This window comes from Hippoglossus hippoglossus, unplaced genomic scaffold (assembly GCF_009819705.1).
Source record: "Hippoglossus hippoglossus isolate fHipHip1 unplaced genomic scaffold, fHipHip1.pri scaffold_81_arrow_ctg1, whole genome shotgun sequence".
Lineage (NCBI taxonomy): Eukaryota > Metazoa > Chordata > Actinopteri > Pleuronectiformes > Pleuronectidae > Hippoglossus > Hippoglossus hippoglossus.
The window spans coordinates 21,236-42,487 of record NW_022986834.1 but is presented as its reverse complement, the minus strand read 5'-3'; the positions used below and the strand labels follow the sequence as shown (position 1 = coordinate 42,487).

General features: G+C 45.9%; 1 protein-coding gene across 1 annotated transcript in view; it reads right to left on the bottom strand.

Moving 5' to 3' along the window:
• Positions 1 to 830: 830 nt before the first annotated feature.
• Positions 831 to 21,252, bottom strand: part of LOC117759040 (metabotropic glutamate receptor 7-like) — a 26,281-nt gene continuing 5,859 nt past the window's right edge. Inside the window, exons 3-6 of the mRNA XM_034581022.1 lie at positions 20,160 to 20,297; positions 17,570 to 17,770; positions 14,841 to 14,980; positions 831 to 1,798 (exon numbers count right to left, since the gene is read on the bottom strand). Of these exons, the coding sequence (XP_034436913.1) occupies positions 845 to 1,798; positions 14,841 to 14,980; positions 17,570 to 17,770; positions 20,160 to 20,297 (1,433 nt within the window). The 3' untranslated portion in view covers positions 831 to 844. The remainder of the gene's footprint in view (positions 1,799 to 14,840; positions 14,981 to 17,569; positions 17,771 to 20,159; positions 20,298 to 21,252) is intronic.

The following is a 21,252-nucleotide window of genomic DNA, read 5'->3' as shown; positions in this document are numbered from 1 at the left end:
GCAGCTCTCAGTCAGTTTTAAATTGAATCATTTGAAGTGAAGAAGATGATCAAATACTTCACAAACACAAACATCCACTCTTATACTTGTGTTTTGTGTAAATGGTAACCATGATGGCGTCGGGGGCAGACAGAGAGACATCATTAGAAAAGTGGAGCTGCAGTCGGAGGCTTCGCATGAACGACAACGCCATGGTTCTTTTATTTGAATATCTGAGTGCTGCAGGTCGACTGTGTGACCACATGAAGAACCTGTGTTCACTGACCTGAATTCACGGAGTTCCATGTAGGAACATGACTCATATTCCTACATGACTCATGTTCCTACATGTGTGGGTCAATATCAATAATTATTCAGATTGAAACACACAGAGAGAGAAATGGGCTGAAAGCTCTGAATTTAATCTGCGATGAAAATCAATCTTAATTAAATTATTAATTAATCATTATTAAAAACATCTCACTTTTTATTATTTCTCTGCTGTGGTGAAAATAAGTACATTTACTGCACTTTACTGAGTATTTATCTTCTACTCTGCATTCATTTATTCTATGAGCTTTAAAGATTATAAAGATGAGAAGGAAGATAAACGTTCCTCTCATGTCTATGTTGGTATTTTACTTCCTGTGATGTCATTGTCCTGTAGAACCTGAGCTAAAAGGGTTCTGATTCAATAAACCAGTACAAACGATAAAAGGACAGAAACAGAGTCAGAAATTAAATAAATACAAAATCTTTTATGAGTAAAAGCTAAAGATTCTAATATAGAAACTTGAAGGATATTTAAACTCTCAAAACGTTTTCAGTTTAGTTCTGATCCAAGCTTCCTGTCTGAGTTACATCATCATCCCTCGGTCCTTACCTTCTCTGCAGACTGTGCTGTGCCAAAGAAGATGGGTATAAAAGCCAACCAGACGATGCAGGTGGTGTACATAGTGAACCCGATGGGCTTGGCCTCGTTAAAATTCTCGGGGACGCCGCGGGTCTTTATGGCGTAAACAGTACACGTCACCATCAGTAGGATACTGTAACCCAACGAGCAGATGATCTGCAGATCTGTGATGTCACACTTCAACACGCCTCGGGCCAGATCTGGGTTGATGGTCTTCTGCTCTTCGTAGTCTATGATGATGTTGGGTGGATCCACCCCGAACCAGATCAACACGCCCAGCAGCTGCACGGAGATGAGACTGGAGGTGATCGCCAGCTGTGAGGTGGGGCTGATCAGCCTGGGCGCCGTCACCGACTTCTTCCCCTGTTCGAAGATTCGGTAGATGCGGTTGGTTTTGGTGAGGAGGGCGGCGTAGCTGATGCACATCCCCAGACCCAGAAAGATCCTTCTGAACGAGCACACGCCGACATCTGGCTTGGCGATCATGAGGAACGTGATGATGTAACACAGAAATATCCCAGTGAGGAGAACGTAACTCAGCTCCCGGCCGGATGCGCGGACTATCGGCGTGTCATTGTGCCGTATGAACGTAGCCATGACGAATATTGTAGCAATGATGCCGAGCATCGCCAGGAAAACTGGAATCACCGCCCAGGGCGAGTGCCAGTCCAGCTTGGTGATGGGGATGGGCTGGCAGGACGTGCGGTTGGCGTTGGGCCTCATGTTGTAGGAGCAGAGTTTACAGGTGAACTCGTTGTACTGGTACTGGTAACCGTCGCAGGGCTCGCAGTGCCAGCAGCACGCCATGCCCTTCACCACCTTCTTCCTCTCGCCGGATTTACAGGGCAGGCTGCAGACGGAGCTGGGAATGTCCCGCTCACCCAGAGGCCACTGCATGTCCTCGATCTGCTGAGACAACATGGACACAAACCACGGCTCATTAATACGACATCAACATCAAACTGGGAAGTTACACAGTTACAAAGATCACATGTAAACATGTAAACCTTAACGACGCAGAGAAAACATGGAGACAGTGAAAGCTTCATTAACCCATTTACACCTGATGCAACATACGAATATATACATACAGTACATACATATAGCCACCAGGAGGCGATCAAGATCATTTAGGAGCTGTCATGTCGTGTGTAGTTGGTTCACAATAAAATATATATACAGATTTTATATAACACTGCAGCTCAGAAAATAAGATTTTATATGAAACTTATTTTAAATATTCTGTTTTAAACCAGACAGATTAGACTTCCGTGATTCTGGGTGAGAACATGTGGAAACATCTGGAACAGTGCAGCTGTTCTACAGTTTAGTCACGATTAGTGTGAGTATTTAACTTCACACATCATGTGAATTTGTAAAGTGTGTCAGCCAACAGCTCCTCGTCCTGAAGCTCAGACCTGGGAGAGCCTGTTGTTGTGTATTGATGCTGATGATTTTGGCAGATTTCAAAATGCTGCTGTGACCCAGAGGACGTCCTGAAACACAGTATCTACAAAGACCTGCATCAGTCTGTGGCTGCAGGTGCTTGAGGCTGCGCTCCAGAGAAAAGTCCCAGATTGATCAGGATGCTATCACCCCCCCCCCCCCCGGCTCCACGCAGGCCACCACCAAGCCAAGTAGATAAGCTGCGATCTCTGAGGATAAAAGGCTGCACACAGCGAACGGCCTGACTCAGCCGAAGGCTCCAGAATTCAGAGCCTCAACAAAAACACCCACTCTGCACAGTCGACTGATCTTCCTCCTACAGGCCGGACGCCAACTCTGAAGAAGAGGAGAAGCGTTTCCTCCGCCCACTCTTTCGTCCTTTCATCAGCCTCTGCTCCCACACATCCATCATCACTCGCTCTTTCTGTCCACTTCACACTGAGCCCAGCTCAACGCAGACATGAAGGATGACAAAAATTCTAACCAGCATGCATTGTGTTAGGACCAGCATGCATCACTTTAAGTCCCATCCGGAAAAAGGTTCCGGGCCATCAAGACCAAAACCTTGCGCCACCTGAACAGTTTTTTCCCCAGGGGGGCTCACAAACAAGCCCCCTGCATCACACTGACTCTGTCACCCCCCCCCCCCGCACATAACTTATAACTTATATATTATTGGCACTATCCCGGAACCAATCACTGCACCTTAGCACCGCACGTGCCCATAACATAACTTATTGCTCTTTCTGTATATATTGTTGTTTTTATGTCCAAATGCACCAACCACACCAAGGCAATTTCCATATGTGTAAATATACTTGGCAATAAAAAGAATTCTGATTCTGATTCTGAAAAAGTCAATGCTGCACACAGCTGCATCAAGTGGAACGGACCTAATCATTCAGATGGAAACGAAACGTTCAGGAGGCGTCTTCAATAATTCACTCAGGTGTTCGAGGACAGATCAGAAAACAGGTTCCTCTTAAATCCTCCTCAGCTGCAGCTCGGGGTTCTGGACGAGGACGGACGTCACGCAAAATATTCAAGAAACATGAAAAGCGCTGGTGGCCTCCTTCACTTCGGTGTGGCAGGCGGGAGGAGGAGCAGGCGCCGACCTGCTCCTCCTCCTAAGGTTTAAATTAGTTTTTCTATAATTACACAAAGTGATTAAATATCAGTGAAGCATATTTCACCCTGGAGATTAAAAAGGACAAAGGATGCAGGACAGAGGACAGAGGACAGAGGACGAGCTGGTGCTGTTGACAGTAACTAACGAGTGGATCCAGTCGAGGCAGAAACACAAAGTTAACATCGACACTAACGATTTCTGAGGTGACGTCTCGTAGGAACTCACAGGAACTCACGTGACCGAATGTGACTTCCGAATAAAAACAAACATGGAGGCGGAGCCGACGTCGCCTGTTGTTACAGTTTGTTCTTCTCTTCTGTCCACAGATTTTAAAATAATGATATAAATAATATGGAATGTTTCTGTATTTGAGTTGTGTATTGACGTTGTTTCTGTCCGTCATCGCCGGCGGTAAACGTCACATTCGACAACAGAGAGGATGACGTGGGTTAACAAAGACGATAAAGTAAAAGAAGACAAAGAGCAGATGAGAGGAGGAGCAGCAGAGAGAGGAGGAGGAGGAGGAGAAGCTTCTCCTCCTCCTCCTCCTCCTCTCTCTTATCTGTCCCGTGCAGGCCTTTGCTCCTCCTCTGCTGTCAGACTGTGGATAAAGCGTCGCACACTGTGATGTGGCTCAGGTGGACTCTTTAAATGTCCTGGATGAAAACAGAGGATCTGTCGTCTGCCTCTGCAGAAACACACACTTCTCTCTGTCTCTTTCAGATCTTTTGTGTTTCCACCGTCCTGACACATTTATTTTCCTTGTGGTCCTGTGTGGGAATAAGTTTCATCTAATTGATAGTTTGGTGTGTGGGCGTTTTCTCTGTGTGAGCCCATTAGCTCCTCCTCCTCCATCAGGGGCCCCACAGCTCCACATAAATACTCACAGGAAATTATGGCATATACGCTCTGTTGCCGTGGTTACGGTGCAGGGTCCAGGCTTTTCACCTCCGCTGCCTCTGAAGCTGCTCCTTCATTATTTTACAGCTAAAAAACATCTTCATCCTTCATTTGTTCTTATCTGTTTTTGTCCTCCATCTTCATTCTTCCTCTTCACCAGGAAGTGACATCATCAGCTGATTCACACAACAAACATCTCCTTTAATTACCGATTCTTCACCGTGTTAGCTCACTGTGCTAGGGGCCATGTTAGCTCACTGTGCTAGGGGCCATGGTTAGGGGCCATGTTAGCTCACTGTGCTAGGGGCCATGTTAGCTCACTGTGCTAGGGGCCATGTTAGCTCACTGTGCTAGGGGCCATGTTAGCTCACTGTGCTAGGGGCCATGGTTAGGGGCCATGTTAGCTCACTGTGCTAGGGGCCATGTTAGCTCACTGTGCTAGGGGCCATGGTTAGGGGCCATGTTAGCTCACTGTGTTAGGGGCCATGTTAGCTCACTGTGCTAGCTCACTGTGCTAGGGGGCATGTTAGCTCACCGTGTTAGCTCACTGTGCTAGGGGCCATGTTAGCTCACTGTGCTAGGGGCCATGTTAGCTCACTGTGCTAAGGGCCATGTTAGCTCACTGTGCTAGGGGCCATGTTAGCTCACTGTGCTAAGGGCCATGTTAGCTCACTGTGCTAGGGCCCATGGTTAGGGGCCATGTTAGCTCGCTGTGCTAGGGGCCATGTTAGCTCACTGTGCTAGGGGCCATGTTAGCTCACTGTGCTAGGGGCCATGGTTAGGGGCCATGTTAGCTCACTGTGTTAGGGGCCATGTTAGCTCACTGTGCTAGCTCACTGTGCTAGGGGCCATGTTAGCTCACCGTGTTAGCTCACTGTGCTAGGGGCCATGTTAGCTCACTGTGCTAGGGGCCATGTTAGCTCACTGTGCTAAGGGCCATGTTAGCTCACTGTGCTAGGGGCCATGTTAGCTCACTGTGCTAAGGGCCATGTTAGCTTACTGTGCTAGGGCCCATGGTTAGGGGCCATGTTAGCTCGCTGTGCTAGGGGCCATGGTTAGGGGCCATGTTAGCTCACTGTGCTAAGGGCCATGTTAGCTTACTGTGCTAGGGGCCATGGTTAGGGGCCATGTTAGCTCACTGTGCTAGGGGCCATGTTAGTTCACTGTGCTAGGGACCATGGTTAGGGGCCATGTTAGCTCACTGTGCTAGGGGCCATGTTAGCTCACCGTGTTAGCTCACTGTGCTAGGGGCCATGTTAGCTCACCGTGTTAGCTCACTGTGCTAGGGGCCATGTTAGCTCACCGTGTTAGCTCACTGTGCTAGGGGCCATGTTAGCTCACCATGTTAGCTCACTGTGCTAGGGGCCATGTTAGCTCACCGTGTTAGCTCACTGTGCTAGGGGCCATGTTAGCTCACCGTGTTAGCTCACTGTGCTAGGGGCCATGGTTAGGGGCCATGTTAGCATTTAACCATCACCACTTCAGCATGTCAGCTGAGCACAAACATGTTTTCTGTGTAACATGTAAATCAAAGCGTGTTCATCAGGTTCACTAAGCGACTCTGTTAATCGTACAAGCTTCTCTCAGTGGAGTCGTCTCAGTCATTAACTCAGTGACTGTGGATCATGATTAAATTGATTCATTAAGGGGGAAAGGAAATAAGCAGATTAACAAACGGCTCAAGTGACGAGAACCAAATGAGAAACAGAAGGAAAAACACAGCCCTGAACCAACAGCGTCACCATGGCAACAGCATCACCTGCCTTCAGCACGTTGGGACTCGATCACCTGATGACATGTGATGAAAACACAGGAAACAAATGCTAAATCTGTTAGATTATGAAATAAAGTGAAATTTCTGAAAAGTCACAGTGAAGAACCTTTGTCTTCTCTTCATTCTTTATTGGAGAATTTAATCCACCTGTAAATGTGTATTTTTCATAGACTGCAAATAAAGCTAAAATAAAGATTATTAGAAAACGACTTTCTCCAGAAATGAAGCTGAAATATCTTGGATACGAACTCTGCCATCTTGGGCCGAACATGTTATCTGGAGTCTGAGCCGTAGCAGATAGGCTCAGTTTCAAGTCAAATCGTTTAATATTGTTTGATTTTACATTGGTTTTACTGTTATGTGTTATTGATCTATGGTTTTATCTTTGTGTTGTTGGGAGCAGGGGGAGTTCACCTGCTGATTTAAAGTGTGGCCCTGATGAAATGAGTTTTATTTGTGTCTGTTGTTCACTGTTGTACTTCCTGCTCATCAGCACCAGCAAGCAGAGCGTTCAGCCTGGTTTTCTGCTGATGTTGTGCTGTTGGCTTCATCCGGCCGTGACCTCTGGGGCAGTTTGAGAGTCAGCAAACAGTGGATTGATCCTTCATGGTTGGGGAAGAAACTCCCCAACCATGAAGGAGTTTAACTTTAAGATGGAGCGTGAGATGCAGGAGGTTCGGAGTGGGCGTTGTTCCAGAGCTGAGCCGTAAGACAAACCTGTAGATTTAATGCTCTGACCCTCACCTGTGCTCAAGAGCTCTGGGTAGAAGTCGGGTGTCTGGGCTCAGCCTAAGAGACAGTGTGAGGAGTTTATCTGCTCTCTCTGATAAAACTCACTGTTGATGCTTCATGCAGTATTTATATATCATTTATATTAAAGCCTGTTCAATTCAACAAACCAGCTCCAAGAAGAAAGTTTTAATACACAAAGAATTTAAAACTTCCTACACCTCTGATCTTTCTTAAGGGAAGAGATAAAACACACACACACACACACACACACACAGACACACACAGACACAGACACACACACACACACACACAGACACACACAGACACAGACACACACACACACACACACACACACACACACACACAGACACACACACACACTTGTCTTTGTGAACAGAGGATTCAAATTGATTAAAAGCTGAGAGCAAAGTGTTCTCAGTTGTGTTTTATCAGCGATACTTCACAGCAGCTCTTTGGATTTCAACTTTATTTTAAGTCTAAACGTTGGCGTCGTGCGTGACCTGCTGTGACTCAGGATTATTCAAAAGGAAATAATGAAAAGGTTGTGTACGTTGCCTGGGAGGCAGCGCAGAGGGTTTTCCCACCACAGGTGAGGAATCGACTTTCTTTGTTCTCTCATTTCAGTGTTGAATAAATCTGAATAAAAGACACGTCTGATCCGCCTTCAAAGAAAAGTTACAGTTGTGGGGAAAAAAAAGAAATTTGAATAATTACATTCCTTCTCAGTCCAAAGACACAACAGAGCAAACTGCTGTAAGAGACACAGTGAGACTCCGAGCTGCAGAAAGACAAACTATCCTCCATGTGTCTCTGAAACAAATGGTTCCTTCTCTGTTCGTCTCAGAGGAAAGAATCTGCGTTTAGACGCTTTGTTAACTGACTGAGCAGAACAGCTCCTAAACATCACACCTCAGACGAGCAGCCTCACCGTCAGATCCAGTTCAGTCTTCTCTGTGCTTCACAACCTCAATCCATCACATCATGGAGGCAGCAGCTGGATCAGGACGTTTCCCTGCACAGTTTCCACCCTGTCTAACCCAACTCCCATCATCCCTCACTGCTGCTCCACCACTAACTCATGATGAAGACTACAACTCCCATCATCCCTCACTGCTGCTCCACCACTAACTCATGATGAAGACTACAACTCCCATCATCCTTCACTGCTGCTCCACCACTAACTCATGATGAAGACTACAACTCCCATCATCCCTCACTGCTGCTCCACCACTAACTCATGATGAAGACTACAACTCCCATCATCCCTCACTGCTGCTCCACCACTAACTCATGATGAAGACTACAACTCCCATCATCCTTCACTGCTGCTCCACCACTAACTCATGATGAAGACTACAACTCCCATCATCCCTCACTGCTGCTCCACCACTAACTCATGATGAAGACTACAACTCCCATCATCCCTCACTGCTGCTCCACCACTAACTCATGATGAAGACTACAACTCCCATCATCCTTCACTGCTGCTCCACCACTAACTCATGATGAAGACTACAACTCCCATCATCCCTCACTGCTGCTCCACCACTAACTCATGATGAAGACTACAACACCCATCATCCCTCACTGCTGCTCCACCACTAACTCATGATGAAGACTACAACTCCCATCATCCTTCACTGCTGCTCCACCACTAACTCATGATGAAGACTACAACTCCCATCATCCCTCACTGCTGCTCCACCACTAACTCATGATGAAGACTACAACTCCCATCATCCCTCACTGCTGCTCCACCACTAACTCATGATGAAGACTACAACTCCCATCATCCTTCACTGCTGCTCCACCACTAACTCATGATGAAGACTACAACTCCCATCATCCTTCACTGCTGCTCCTGATCGTGGTGATCCTGATCCTGATGGTGGATCCTGATCCTGATCCTGATGGTGGATCCTGATCGCGGTGGATCCTGATCGCGGTGGATCCTGATCCTGATCCTGATGGTGGATCCTGATCGCGGTGGATCCTGATCATGGTGGATCCTGATCCCGGTGGATCCTGATCGCGGTGGATCCTGATCCTGATCCTGATGGTGGATCCTGATCGTGGTGGATCCTGATCGCGGTGGATCCTGATCCTGATGGTGGATCCTGATCGCGGTGGATCCTGATCGTGGTGGATCCTGATCGCGGTGGATCCTGATCGTGGTGGATCCTGATCGCGGTGGATCCTGATCCTGATCCTGATGGTGGATCCTGATCGCGGTGGATCCTGATCATGGTGGATCCTGATCCCGGTGGATCCTGATCGTGGTGGATCCTGATCGTGGTGGATCCTGATCCTGATGGTGGATCCTGATCGTGGTGGATCCTGATCGCGGTGGATCCTGATCCCGGTGGATCCTGATCGCGGTGGATCCTGATCCTGATCCTGATGGTGGATCCTGATCGTGGTGGATCCTGATCGCGGTGGATCCTGATCCTGATCCTGATGGTGGATCCTGATCGTGGTGGATCCTGATCCCGGTGGATCCTGATCCTGATGGTGGATCCTGATCGTGGTGGATCCTGATCGCGGTGGATCCTGATCCTGATCCTGATGGTGGATCCTGATCGCGGTGGATCCTGATCGTGGTGGATCCTGATCCCGGTGGATCCTGATCGCGGTGGATCCTGATCGTGGTGGATCCTGATCGTGGTGGATCCTGATCCTGATGGTGGATCCTGATCGCGGTGGATCCTGATCGTGGTGGATCCTGATCCCGGTGGATCCTGATCCCGGTGGATCCTGATCGTGGTGGATCCTGACCATAGACTAGGATCACAACAAGACTTGATATATAATACGTCTCCTCAGATACTCGACCATTACATCTGTCAACCTGGGGTTTGTCATGTGACACAGTCTGCAGCTCAGTCAGTTTCTATGACGAGAGTCATTTATAAATAAATATAATATATAATATATATAAAGCTGAGGCCACTTCATTTACTGTCCTGCTGATCCTGGACCTGCTGCTGCTCACGAGCTGCTGGCTGCTCATCTCTCCATCCGACTCATCAACCCGCTGTGAGCGGTCGCTCTCTCAGAGATCAAGGTCAGATTCCATTGCTCCTCACGAGGCAGCATCGGTGTCTCCGGCACATGAAAGACGAGCGGCTGCAGATTTGTGAGACATAACAGATAAGTGACTGCAGCAGAAGAGAGAGACCATCTTGTCCTTCACTGCCGCTGGCTCACGTTCACCTTTAACTGTCCAACTCATTCCTCTGGAGACTTCACTTATTAATACTTGAAATTTTTTTCATCTCAAAAACTGAACCTTGAGACAGAATGAAGAGACACTGAGATATTCTCATGACACCAGCTTCAGGTATGACGACCTGTTCATGGAAACGCTCACACACTTGAGCCGCTGATGAAATGGAGATTGTTTAGTTCAGATGCATCATTATAGTTTTTATTTAGTTTTCCTCTTCGTCTTTGAGCCGTGGTGCGTCTCTAACGTTCTTCACAACGTTCTTCCTCCCATTGTCCGTTCTGTTCTGTCATCCCTCTCTTCTCTGAGTGATGTTCAGGGAAAACTTGTTTGTTTACTTACATTAAAGTCCGACATGTTGGATTAAAGACAGACACCAGCTGTCTCTCTCAGTATTTACATCCCTCAGTCAATCAGTTGTTTCAGCAAATACCTCAAAAATATTTGTTCATGTTCAAGTGACGAAGACGTCGAGCTGGAAATATGAAGATCATGTCTGTCAGGAGCAGGAAGAACGTCTCTCTGAGGTTTTCTTCAGTAACACAGTTCATCAGAGTTCACTTCAAACAGGAGCTGATCACAATCAGTTCAGCTGCTTTTATTTTGACAGTGTGAAGAGTAATGCTCCTTGTTGATGTTCTAATCATCTGAGTAGAGGTGAAGGAGTCAGAGGTCAATTATCTGATTAAATGTTAGAAATACTGAACAATCATTTAAATGTCTGATTCCTCCAGAAAGAAAAACACACTTTACTTCTCACCTGCTGCCGTTTACTTCACGTTTACTTTACATTTTATGTGTTTAACCTGTTACACAGCGGGTTTGAGGGTTACCCATCGCGTTACCACGGTTACATGACACGGTGCAGGATGTGTATTTGTAAAAAAACATTTTCTCAACATTCATGAAACGCAAACAAAGTCACAACACAGGGGAACAACATGTGATGTCACCACATATAAAGTGAAAGAACATTGTTTCACGTGACTGTGATCATGTGATCTGTGGTCGGCACGTTCAGAGAATCATGTGACTTCAGTTTCCCTCATTATTTAAAGGGGACATAGCATGTCCATTTTACCACAAGTTGATCTGGTTCCTTGGGGTCTTAATGAAATGTCTGTAACATACTTTGGTCAAAATACCACAAGGATCATTTCAAACAGCTTTTTACCCTGTATAAAACAGCCCTCCACAGAGTGACCTGTTTTGAGTGCCTGTTCCTTTAAATGCTAATGAGCCAGCTCCCCCCTCCCCCCTCTCCCCCCATGATTTTAAACGATATAAATTACATATTTTATATGATATAAATTATCAAATATGCATCCCATACTTTGTATTCCCCTTCTGTTGTCCTGGAGTTTTAATTTTCCCAATCACATAATTAAATGTCCCCCTCTGCCCCCCCACTACAAGCACACAAGCAGACAGACAGAGAGAGAAAGAGAGGGGGGGGGGGGGGGGGGGGGGGGGCTATGAAGACCATCATTTACCCCCGAACCCCGACATTCAACGGGTACAACAACAAGCGGAGAAAGCAGAATCGCGGGCTGACCTTATATATACAGTCTATGGGGCTGACCAGCGGAGAAATGCTCGTCCCGTGTGAACAGCCAGGCGGCTGCGCGCTGGAGAACGGCGCTGCGCTGCCTCGCAGCGGCGCTTCCGCATCCGGTGTACCCCGGCGTAACTACTGTACCCCGGCGGAACTACTGTAACCCGGCGTAACTACTGTAACCCGGCGTAACTACTGTAACCCGGCGTAACTACTGTAACCCGGCGTAACTACTGTACCCCGGCGTAACTACTGTAACCCGGCGTACAGTAGAGCTGAACACTGCGGAAGTCTTCCACACAGCTGGCAGTGTGGAAGACCGCAGCGAGGCAGCGCAGCGCCGTTCTCCAGCGCGCAGCCGCCTGGCTGTTCACACGGGACGAGCATGTCTCCGCTGGTCAGCCCCATAGACTGTATATATAAGGTCAGCCCGCGATTCTGCTTTCTCTGCTTGTTGTTGTACCCGTTGAATGTCGGGGTTCGGGGGTTACAGTAGCGCTGAACACTGCGGAAGTCTTCCACACTGTTGGCTGTGTGGCGCTGACACAAATTCCAGCTCACGCACGGGAGAGCGAGCGGTCGCTCCCGAGCAGCTGCTGCAGCCTCCCAGTCCCAACGATCCAGACAAATGCCACATGTGAGTGAATCGCGGGCTGACCAGCGGAGAAATGCTCGTCCCGTGTGAACAGCCCGGCTGCGTGCTTGGGAGCGCTCAAGCACGACGTTTCTGACTTAGAGGAACTATAACAAAACCCAGGAAGTGTTTTCCCCAGAGTGTTTGGGTTGGTAGACATGAGCCAGATACCCACATTAACATGTAGGAGCACTAACAAAGTGGAATTTGCATGCTATGTCCCCTTTAATATCTGGTGTCATCACAACAACAGACGTGTGGAGACGTCCTTTCAGGTTCAACCAGCAGGGGTCACTTAGCGTCCAGATTCAATCTGAAGAGATAATGTACCAGGTGTTTACGACGAGGAAAATACAATTACAAGTGATGATTGGAATAAATCAGATGAGATGAGATGAGATAAAATAAAATAAAATAAAATAAAATAAAATAAAATAAAATAAAAAGAGATGAGATAAGATAAGATGAGATGAGATGAGATGAGATGAGATGAGATAAAATAAAATAAAATAAAATAAAATAAAATAAAATAAAATAAAATGAGATGAGATGAGATGAGATAAAATGAGATGAGATGAGATGAGATAATCCTTTATTAATCCCACAATGTGGAAATCTGCAATATTACAGCAGCAAGAGTAAAAAATAGGCATAATGATAATAATAGTTAAAGGTTCAGTGTGTAGAATGTAGTGACATCTAGTGGTGAAGTGTCATGTTGCAGCTGAACACCCCCCCCCCCCCCAGTTTGTCCAGTCGGGGCTACTACAAGAAACATGGCGGCCTCCATAGAGAGGACCCCCCCCGATGTAAATATAAAGGCCCATTCCAGGGTAAATAAAACAACAATTTGTATAATTTAGATGAAAGACACTCGTGAAAACATCACTAGGATAATTTTGTATTAAATGTCTGTCAATAGCTCCTTTCACCTGAATCTTACACACTGGACCTTTAAGTGTAAGGAAATATAAAAACAGCAGAATACAAACAGACGACTTTAGACGTGAGTTTGACATTAAGTGAAGATTGTGACAGAAAAGCATCAGGATGAAGAAGCAGGAGTTTCAGTCACTGTGTGAATACGAAACCTCATCATGACAAAGAGCCATTTTCCAGCTTTAATCTCATATCATCATATGAACAGTTTAATCCTGCTGCAGCTTTGAAAAGATAATCCACGTTCCAAACTCGGTTGTTAAAATAAGTTAATTCTTTTTGTTGATATGAAGAATTAACCATGAAGGAAATATGTGGATTTATGTTTATATGTCTGAATTCAAGTTGTATATATATTTATGGTTTAACTGTAAAATATCAAACCTCAGTTTTATTTGTTTGTAGTAATAATAATATATATATATATATATATATATATATATATACCAGGCTCCTCTCCTGTGGAACCAGCTCCCACTCTGCGTTCTGGAGTCACCTTCTCTCTTCTTCTTCTGGATCAGGTCCTGAACCATCCCTTAGCTATGCTGCTATAGGTCTAGACTGCTGGAGAACTGACTGTGTGTGTGTGTGTGTGTGTGTGTGTGTGTGTGTGTGTGTGTGTGTGTGTGTGTGTGTGTGTGTGTGTGTTTTCAGCTGCTTCATTAACACACTGGTCCTGAGGGGTTTCCCTCAGACGTGTGCTGGTGCAGATGATGACAACATAAACTCTGACAAACCATCAGAGTGAAACACTTGGAGCCATTAAAGCTCAGTGAAGCTCAGCACCAGCAGGAGTCTGAAGAAGAAGAAGAAGAAGAAGAAGAAGAAGAAGAAGAAGAAGAAGAAGAAGAAGAAGAAGAAGAAGAAGAAAGTGACAGACATGAAAATAAAAAGCTGCCGGCTCTTTTGTCTGTTTGCAACAAACTAGAATCAGACCAGAGATGAGGACGTGATGCAACAGGACGTACGTACATCAGACAAAACTCTTTAGTCCCGAAATCACAACGTGAAACCAAAACTAACAGATCAAAGGAAACAACAACACATGAAGCTGGTTCTTTAACCAACAGGTTGAGAAGCTCAGTCTATGACCTTTGACCTCTTCACACTTCAAGACTTAAAACTCATCAACTCAGACAGAAAAATCCCTCATGATATAAAACATGTTTACGATCCAACTTTTACTCGTGGTCGAGTGTTCAATTAAAATAAATCACAGAATCAGATTCAATCAAACGTCCGTGAGCAGGAAAGTGGTGGACCAATCAGAGAGCAGCCTGACGACCCCCCCGTCCAGGTCAAATCTGTTCTTTCACTTCATGAGTTTCAGACACGTTGGTTTCATCTGCTCCGTGAGGCTCGGATCTTTAATAAACTATAAACCATCAGACCTGACCATTAGAAATCCCTCCTCACTCTGAAGTCGCCAGGATCTTCTGAACATGAAATCCTCCAGTGAGTGTGATACCAGCAGGTCAGAGCGCGGTGCGACCGTAACTACCGCGTGTTTCAGAGGGATTCAGGAAACCAGCTGGACGTGACCTCATCAGGTTTTAACAACATCACACAGAGTTTCTGTTGGTTTGACTCACGTTGATCTGCAGCGTCTCCGTCCACTGTCCGATGACTCTGTAGCCCGGCCCAGTCACGTTGCTCCACTGGTACTGGAACAGGTCGTAGCGTCCGGGAGCGTCACCGTTACGGTTAAATGTCACTGACGTACCAGCACTTCCTGTGGACGACAAACAGTGGGGATGCTAAATTCATTCTGCATCGACACAGAATTAAAAAGGTTTTACATTCACACACATTCACACAGAGCATCCATGTGCAACACTTTCTCTATGAGAGGGGGAATTGTGGGGTTCAGTGACAAGGACACTTCAGCATGGGGACAAGGGAAGACTGGGATCGAACCGCCGACCTTCTGGTTAGAGGACGACTGCTCTAACCCCCCAGCCCCAAAAACGTGTGGTATTTTGAGTTTTTCAGTTCTTAGTTTCCAGGTTCTTCCGTCAGAAAGCTCAGGTGTCCTGTTTTAAAAAGCAGGAAGTGCAGTGTTCTGAATGAGCAGCAGTGTGAAGTCTATTATTAAGTGATGGAGGAACAGCAGCAGACCTCAGATCTGTCTTCACCCATTGACAGGACTGTTTCTGCAGAACTATCCAGGATGAACCAGCTGACACAGAAACACCTCAGATATCATCGAGTCCTCCACTCTTCTCTTGTTCTGTCCACACAAAGTACGTGATGGTGATGATGATGGTGTGATGTGATGTCTTCGTCCTGTAAAACACTGCTCAGGCTCAGCTGTTGTCCCCGTCGACCAATCAGCTTCAGAGAAAACTCTTCCACATACGCAGCCATGACCTCTGGTGTCTCTCGATGGTGATGAGACTGTATTTGATCATTTTCTCCGATTCATCCAGGCAGTGAGTGAACCCGAAGCAGATGAGGATCCACAGGAAGTCCTCACTCGTGTTGCTGTGGTCGGTGAGCGAGAAGGTCCGGCGCCGGGATATCGACTTGTTCCTCTGTTTCTCACCCCCCCCAGCGGACCCTCACCCACAGGTCCAGACTTCTTCAGCTCAGCCCCTGATGAGGGTGGAGGAGGCCGAGAGGAAAATGTTCCTGTGCAGTGTTCAATCAGCCGCGGGCTCATTCACCAGGCAGCAGGGGACGGTGAAACTACAGAGAAAGTTAGTGATCAGTGAATAAAGCTCAGTCCCATGTGAGGATCCTCTCCCAGGACACAAGTCCAACAGATGCTGATGGATCTGAACACATCAACACAACAGGATTCACTACCTGAGAAGAACCTGTTGGAAAATAAACAGTGAAAACGTTTGGATTATTTTAATATTACACAACTCACAGTTTCAACTTCATCATCGTCAACAAACAAAAAGATTCATAACAACACATAAAGCCAAAGTTCTCGACTGACAGAAGGATTCAGCTGCGTCAGACTCTGATTGGTCGACTGTGACCGTCGCATCACAGATCATCGATCATGTCAACAATGAACTGAATGGTTACGTCATGCTATTGATTATCAATCAGTCTATAACTTATAGCACTTATCCTCTGGGGGGGGGGGTATCTGTCCATCACAGGGCCACTGCTACTTATTTAATCTGTGGGTGAAATGCATCCTGGGAGTTGTAGTTGACTTCTCTGACTGTATTGACAGACTTTCTGAACAAACACTTACTCTGGGTAAAATAATAGATTTTCATTAAAAAACACTGAGGTCCAGTAAATCTCTCACACACAGGTTCTAAAGAGCTCCGAGCCGATGACAGCCGCTCTTCTCTCCGTCTGGAGTCGAGCGGCGTCGTTTCTCATTCCCGCCATGAGCAGACAACTGCCTGCGATCAATACCCGGTTAACAGCGACCAGAGGCAACAGCAGCCTCTTCACATCCAATGGATTCAGCTTCTCAGTCGATCTGTGGCTGATGTTTGTTTCAATAGAGAAACTGGAGAAAAAACAGAAGAGAGAAATCTTCTGTCTCTGGAAGAAACCGGAATCTGTTTTAGTTTTATGGAAATCGATTTTTAATCAGACTGAAAAACATTTTGACCACAGAAATAAGATTTTATGTTTCAAAGGAAACAAATATTCAGGTTTTAAACCTGTTTTTTTTATTATTAAGAGGTTAATAAACGATGAGTCAGCACAAGCTTCTGTCTGTAAATAATGAAGGTAGAACTGCTAACGTCTCATTATGATGATATTAATCAACACAATAATTCATGTGTTCAACATGATGCGTGTTTTATATTCAAGAAGCAGAAGAAGAGGTTTCACCTTCACCTGCAGAGAAGAAAACACCGTCACAGGGCCACTGCTCATGTCGACCGTGACTTCACTTTTTATCTCTCGACGCTGCTTTGGTTTTTATTGTTTCTGTTTTAATGGATCACCAACAATGTTTTTCTGTGAGGAACATGTTAAGAACATGTTAAGAACATACGTGTTTTAGTTCCTCACAGACTCGTTTGATCTATATTCAGTTGGTGTTTTATGTTCTCAGCTGCAGACTGAGGCTCCTCCATATTCTGAACTAATCATTAATGATCATTAACACATGAACATTTATCCCGTTCAGTCATGTACAGTCCGTCTTTTAGAGCCGTGTCCGAACAGTTCACACGTGGAGACCACATGCGTGAAGCATGATGACGAACATGATGGAACATTAAAAACCTTCAGAAAGTGACTCTGATGTGATCCCATGATCTCTGGAACATTCTCTGACCTTCACAAACAGGCGTGTTGTATGTTGTTGAATGACCCGGTGTCATGTTGGACTCACCGTTGAAGCTGACGCTGCGGATGTACCTGAGCAGCTTCTTGCCTCCAGCCAGGTCCATCTCCAGACAGATGCCAGAGTTTTCTGGACACAGGTCTCTCTGCATGTTGTGGAGGGCGTGGGCCACGGCGTACACGGCATCGATCACAAACTGCACCTTCCCTTCCTGCTCGTACTTGGAGTCCAAGCCGATACGTTCCTGACCTGAGGAGACGGAGACAACCGTGACTCAGTGTTTCCACGGTGATGTGTTCTGCTTCTAATTCACTGTCTCAGCTTTTTCTCTTTTCTCTGATCTTTATATAAAATATAGATTTTATACTGATCGCTCCAAACTGGTGGTTTATCGGCCGGCTGCGTCGTTACTGGAGGATTCCAGTAGAGGGCAGAAGACAGAACTCAGACTTGACTCACACCGATCTTCCAGACGTCAGTGGAGGAAATCAACATCTGGCTAATACTATGATAAAGACTGTAAAGGTCTGGATTACTCATTCGTAGGTTGTTACGTCTAAATCAGTCTTTATTTACATCTGAACTTTCAGGTAACGATGAGTCATTAACGTTCACTGAGCTGAGTCGTGATTCTGTCTTTATGAAATGTTTTCATCAATAATCATTCAGCAGTGAAATAAGTAAACATAAAATATAAAATATCACATAAAGTAGAATTAACGTGGCCTGACCTCCTCAGGATATTTAAATGTGTGTTGAGCTGAGCAGAACTTTTCCCTTTAAATAAAATCCATACGTTGTGTTTGTGTTCTGTGCTTGAGACAGATTTCAGAAAAAAATGAAGAAACATTAAGACTTCGGTTTAATGTATTTTAATCTAATTAAACGACAGTAAAATAAAGTGAAAGAGTTTATAATGTATTTAACATTGTTATTACACTGAACTTTATTTTGTATTAGGTCTGTTAACAACAAAGTTTCAATGTTTTTATGTTGATCATAATCTTTCCTGTTATTTATCTTTTTTTGTTTTTTCTGGAGTACGGCGGCTCTTGGTCTGGAAGTTTCCTGGAAGTTTCCTGGAAGTTTCCTGGAAGTTTCCTGGAAGTTTCCTGGCAGCTGGTGAAAGGAGAACTCAGGCAGCAGCAGAAGGTTTTAATGTAGACTTGATGCATCAAGGAGATCAGGAGGTGAAACAACATACAAACACTAACAGAGCAACATGAGCAACTGTCTCCACCAAGTCTGAAGATGTCTCCCACAGCCTCCCAGTATATCTCCCTCACCCTGCGTCACCCATGAAGGTCCCTCTCTCTGTTACATGGAGGTGTTTGCATCCTATTGGACAGTTCAGTCTGAAGTGTGTGTTCATGAATCACATTGTGTCCTCACGTCTGGTGAAACACACAAAGAGTCGGTGTCTCTGTCTGGAGCCTCTGAGTTAGATCTGAACGTCCCTGAGTGAAGACACTACAATGTCCTGTTGGTCCTTTATCTATAACCTGACCTGGGTTCTGCTCAGAGAGAGAAGGAGGATCTGTGGAACCAGACAGGCTCTATTCTCCTGTACAGATAGAATATACACTATACATAATATATAGTGACAGATACTGTTATGTGGGAGGATGTCAAAAAATCCTCAACAGCCCTGAGAGCTCAACGACGAGGTGGAACTGTTCCTGACAGGAAGTGTTAGAAACAGGAAGTGTTCCTGACAGGAAGTGTAGCGCTTTGTGTTCACCGCTGGTAGTCGAGTCATGTGACTGATGAGAACCAATCAGGAAGAGAACGTCTGCGTCATCGTTTACTAAAGTCTCAGTTTGTGTTCAGACTGAAACACAACCTCAGTAATTTCATACTAAAAGGCAGTGATGAGTTTTGAACTGTAGCCATAGCAACAGGGATGAGTTTTAAACATGTGCGTGAGGGCGGAGCCTGAGTGGCCTCACATCTCCAACGAGTTCCTGTGAGAAAGTTTGTTTTTCAGAGTCGCTCTGACTTTCAGAATAAAGCTCCAGTTATCCAGGATTAATTCTGGTTTACAGTCGTCACTGTGTTTCTTCTTCTCCAGCGTATTTTTAGAGCACAGTGTGATCTGGATACGATTCTTTATGAACAAAGACTTTACACTATCTCCAGCAAACATGAGACAAAACACAAAGAGGCCAGATTAACCAGAATCTGTTGATTTCAGCGTTTCTCTCTCCACAAGCAGAGGAAGCCCAGAGCGGAGAATCAGTGAGAAACACAACGCTGTGACTTAAACAAACCAGAGCTGCTGTGTTCAGACGCTCAGCCTCAGCTGCCTGACGTCCTCATCATGTGACTGAAGCCTGAAGGATTGTGGGAAAATACAGAGACGCAGCACATTGACCCCACAGAGTCACTGTGTGTGGACGGCATGAGAAGAAACTGCAGTCAAACATGTGAACACGGAGCAGACACACACACACACACACACACACACACACACACACACACACACACACACACACACACAGCCTCACCCTGTGTCTGACGAAGGTTTGAGACCAAACCTCAGAACCAACAAAAACCTGCTCACGTCACAGTTTCTGTTTTCAGACGTAACATCATTAATGTATTGATTCCATCTGATAAAGGATATAACCGCACTGACCTGTGCACTTCCTGCTGCTCTCGTCTCTCTTGGACGAGCTCATCAGTTTGCAGTTGAAGTTTTCCTCCCAGTACTCAGCGAACCACACGTTCCTCCTGTTGTTCTCCAGCGTCCTCGACGTGAAGTAGGCGTCGAAGCCTGAGGCAGCGAACACAACACAGAGCTCATTAGTTTCTATCACAGATCAGCCGGAGAGAAAAGACTTTTAGCCGGGGCTGCAGCGGTACCTTTTCCTCCCCCCCCACTGTATCAGCCACTGAAAAGTATTTAGTATTTACAGTAAATCATGGCCTCCAAAGTGTCAACACGTCCTCAAACTACCCACAAGTCATTGCAGTGAAGGGAGAAGAAGCGAGTGACGTTTTCAGGACAGAGGAGGAAAAGAGAGGAAGAAAAGAAATAAGTAAAGAAAGAGCAGGAGAAGACAAACACTTTGGAGGAAGGACGCTCGGCGTGATCAGCCTCAGCGTCTCCTCCTCGTGTCTCTTTGCTGTTTGTCAGATTAATGTTGGCTCTCTCACCCCGGCCTCAACAATCCAGTGTGACGGGCTGCCAGAGAGCATCGCGCTGAACGAGCTAATTCACTCCAGGAAACACACACCGCTGCACACTGGCCTGCAGGGGGACCACGGACAACACGTCAGCTCCGACTGTGACGGACATTTTCCACCATTAGCTGTAATTATCTGACATTTCATCAACTCAACAACTATGTAAGGACATAATAAAACTGCAGCCACGTTCCATTTCTCTGGGGTTTGCGCTGGAACTGCAGCCCTCCCCCTCAGAGCTCCACCCTGTCGCATCACTTCCTGTCAAACAGGCCAAAAACAAATGCTTCACTTTACAGTTAATTTACATCAAGACGTGAACTTTCAGAATCTTCAACACAAAACAACAGATTCACATCACAAGCTGCTCGCTGCCGTTACACCACAACCACTTCCGTCACACAAACAAGTGAGTGTGGACACCCGAGCCCGCTGGCACCTGTCGGGTTCGGACCGAATGAATCCGGCTCTGAGGCGGGTTCCCTCACCAGGGTCCTGATTTCCTCTCTGGTTTGGACAGAAAATCGCAGCTTGAGACACGT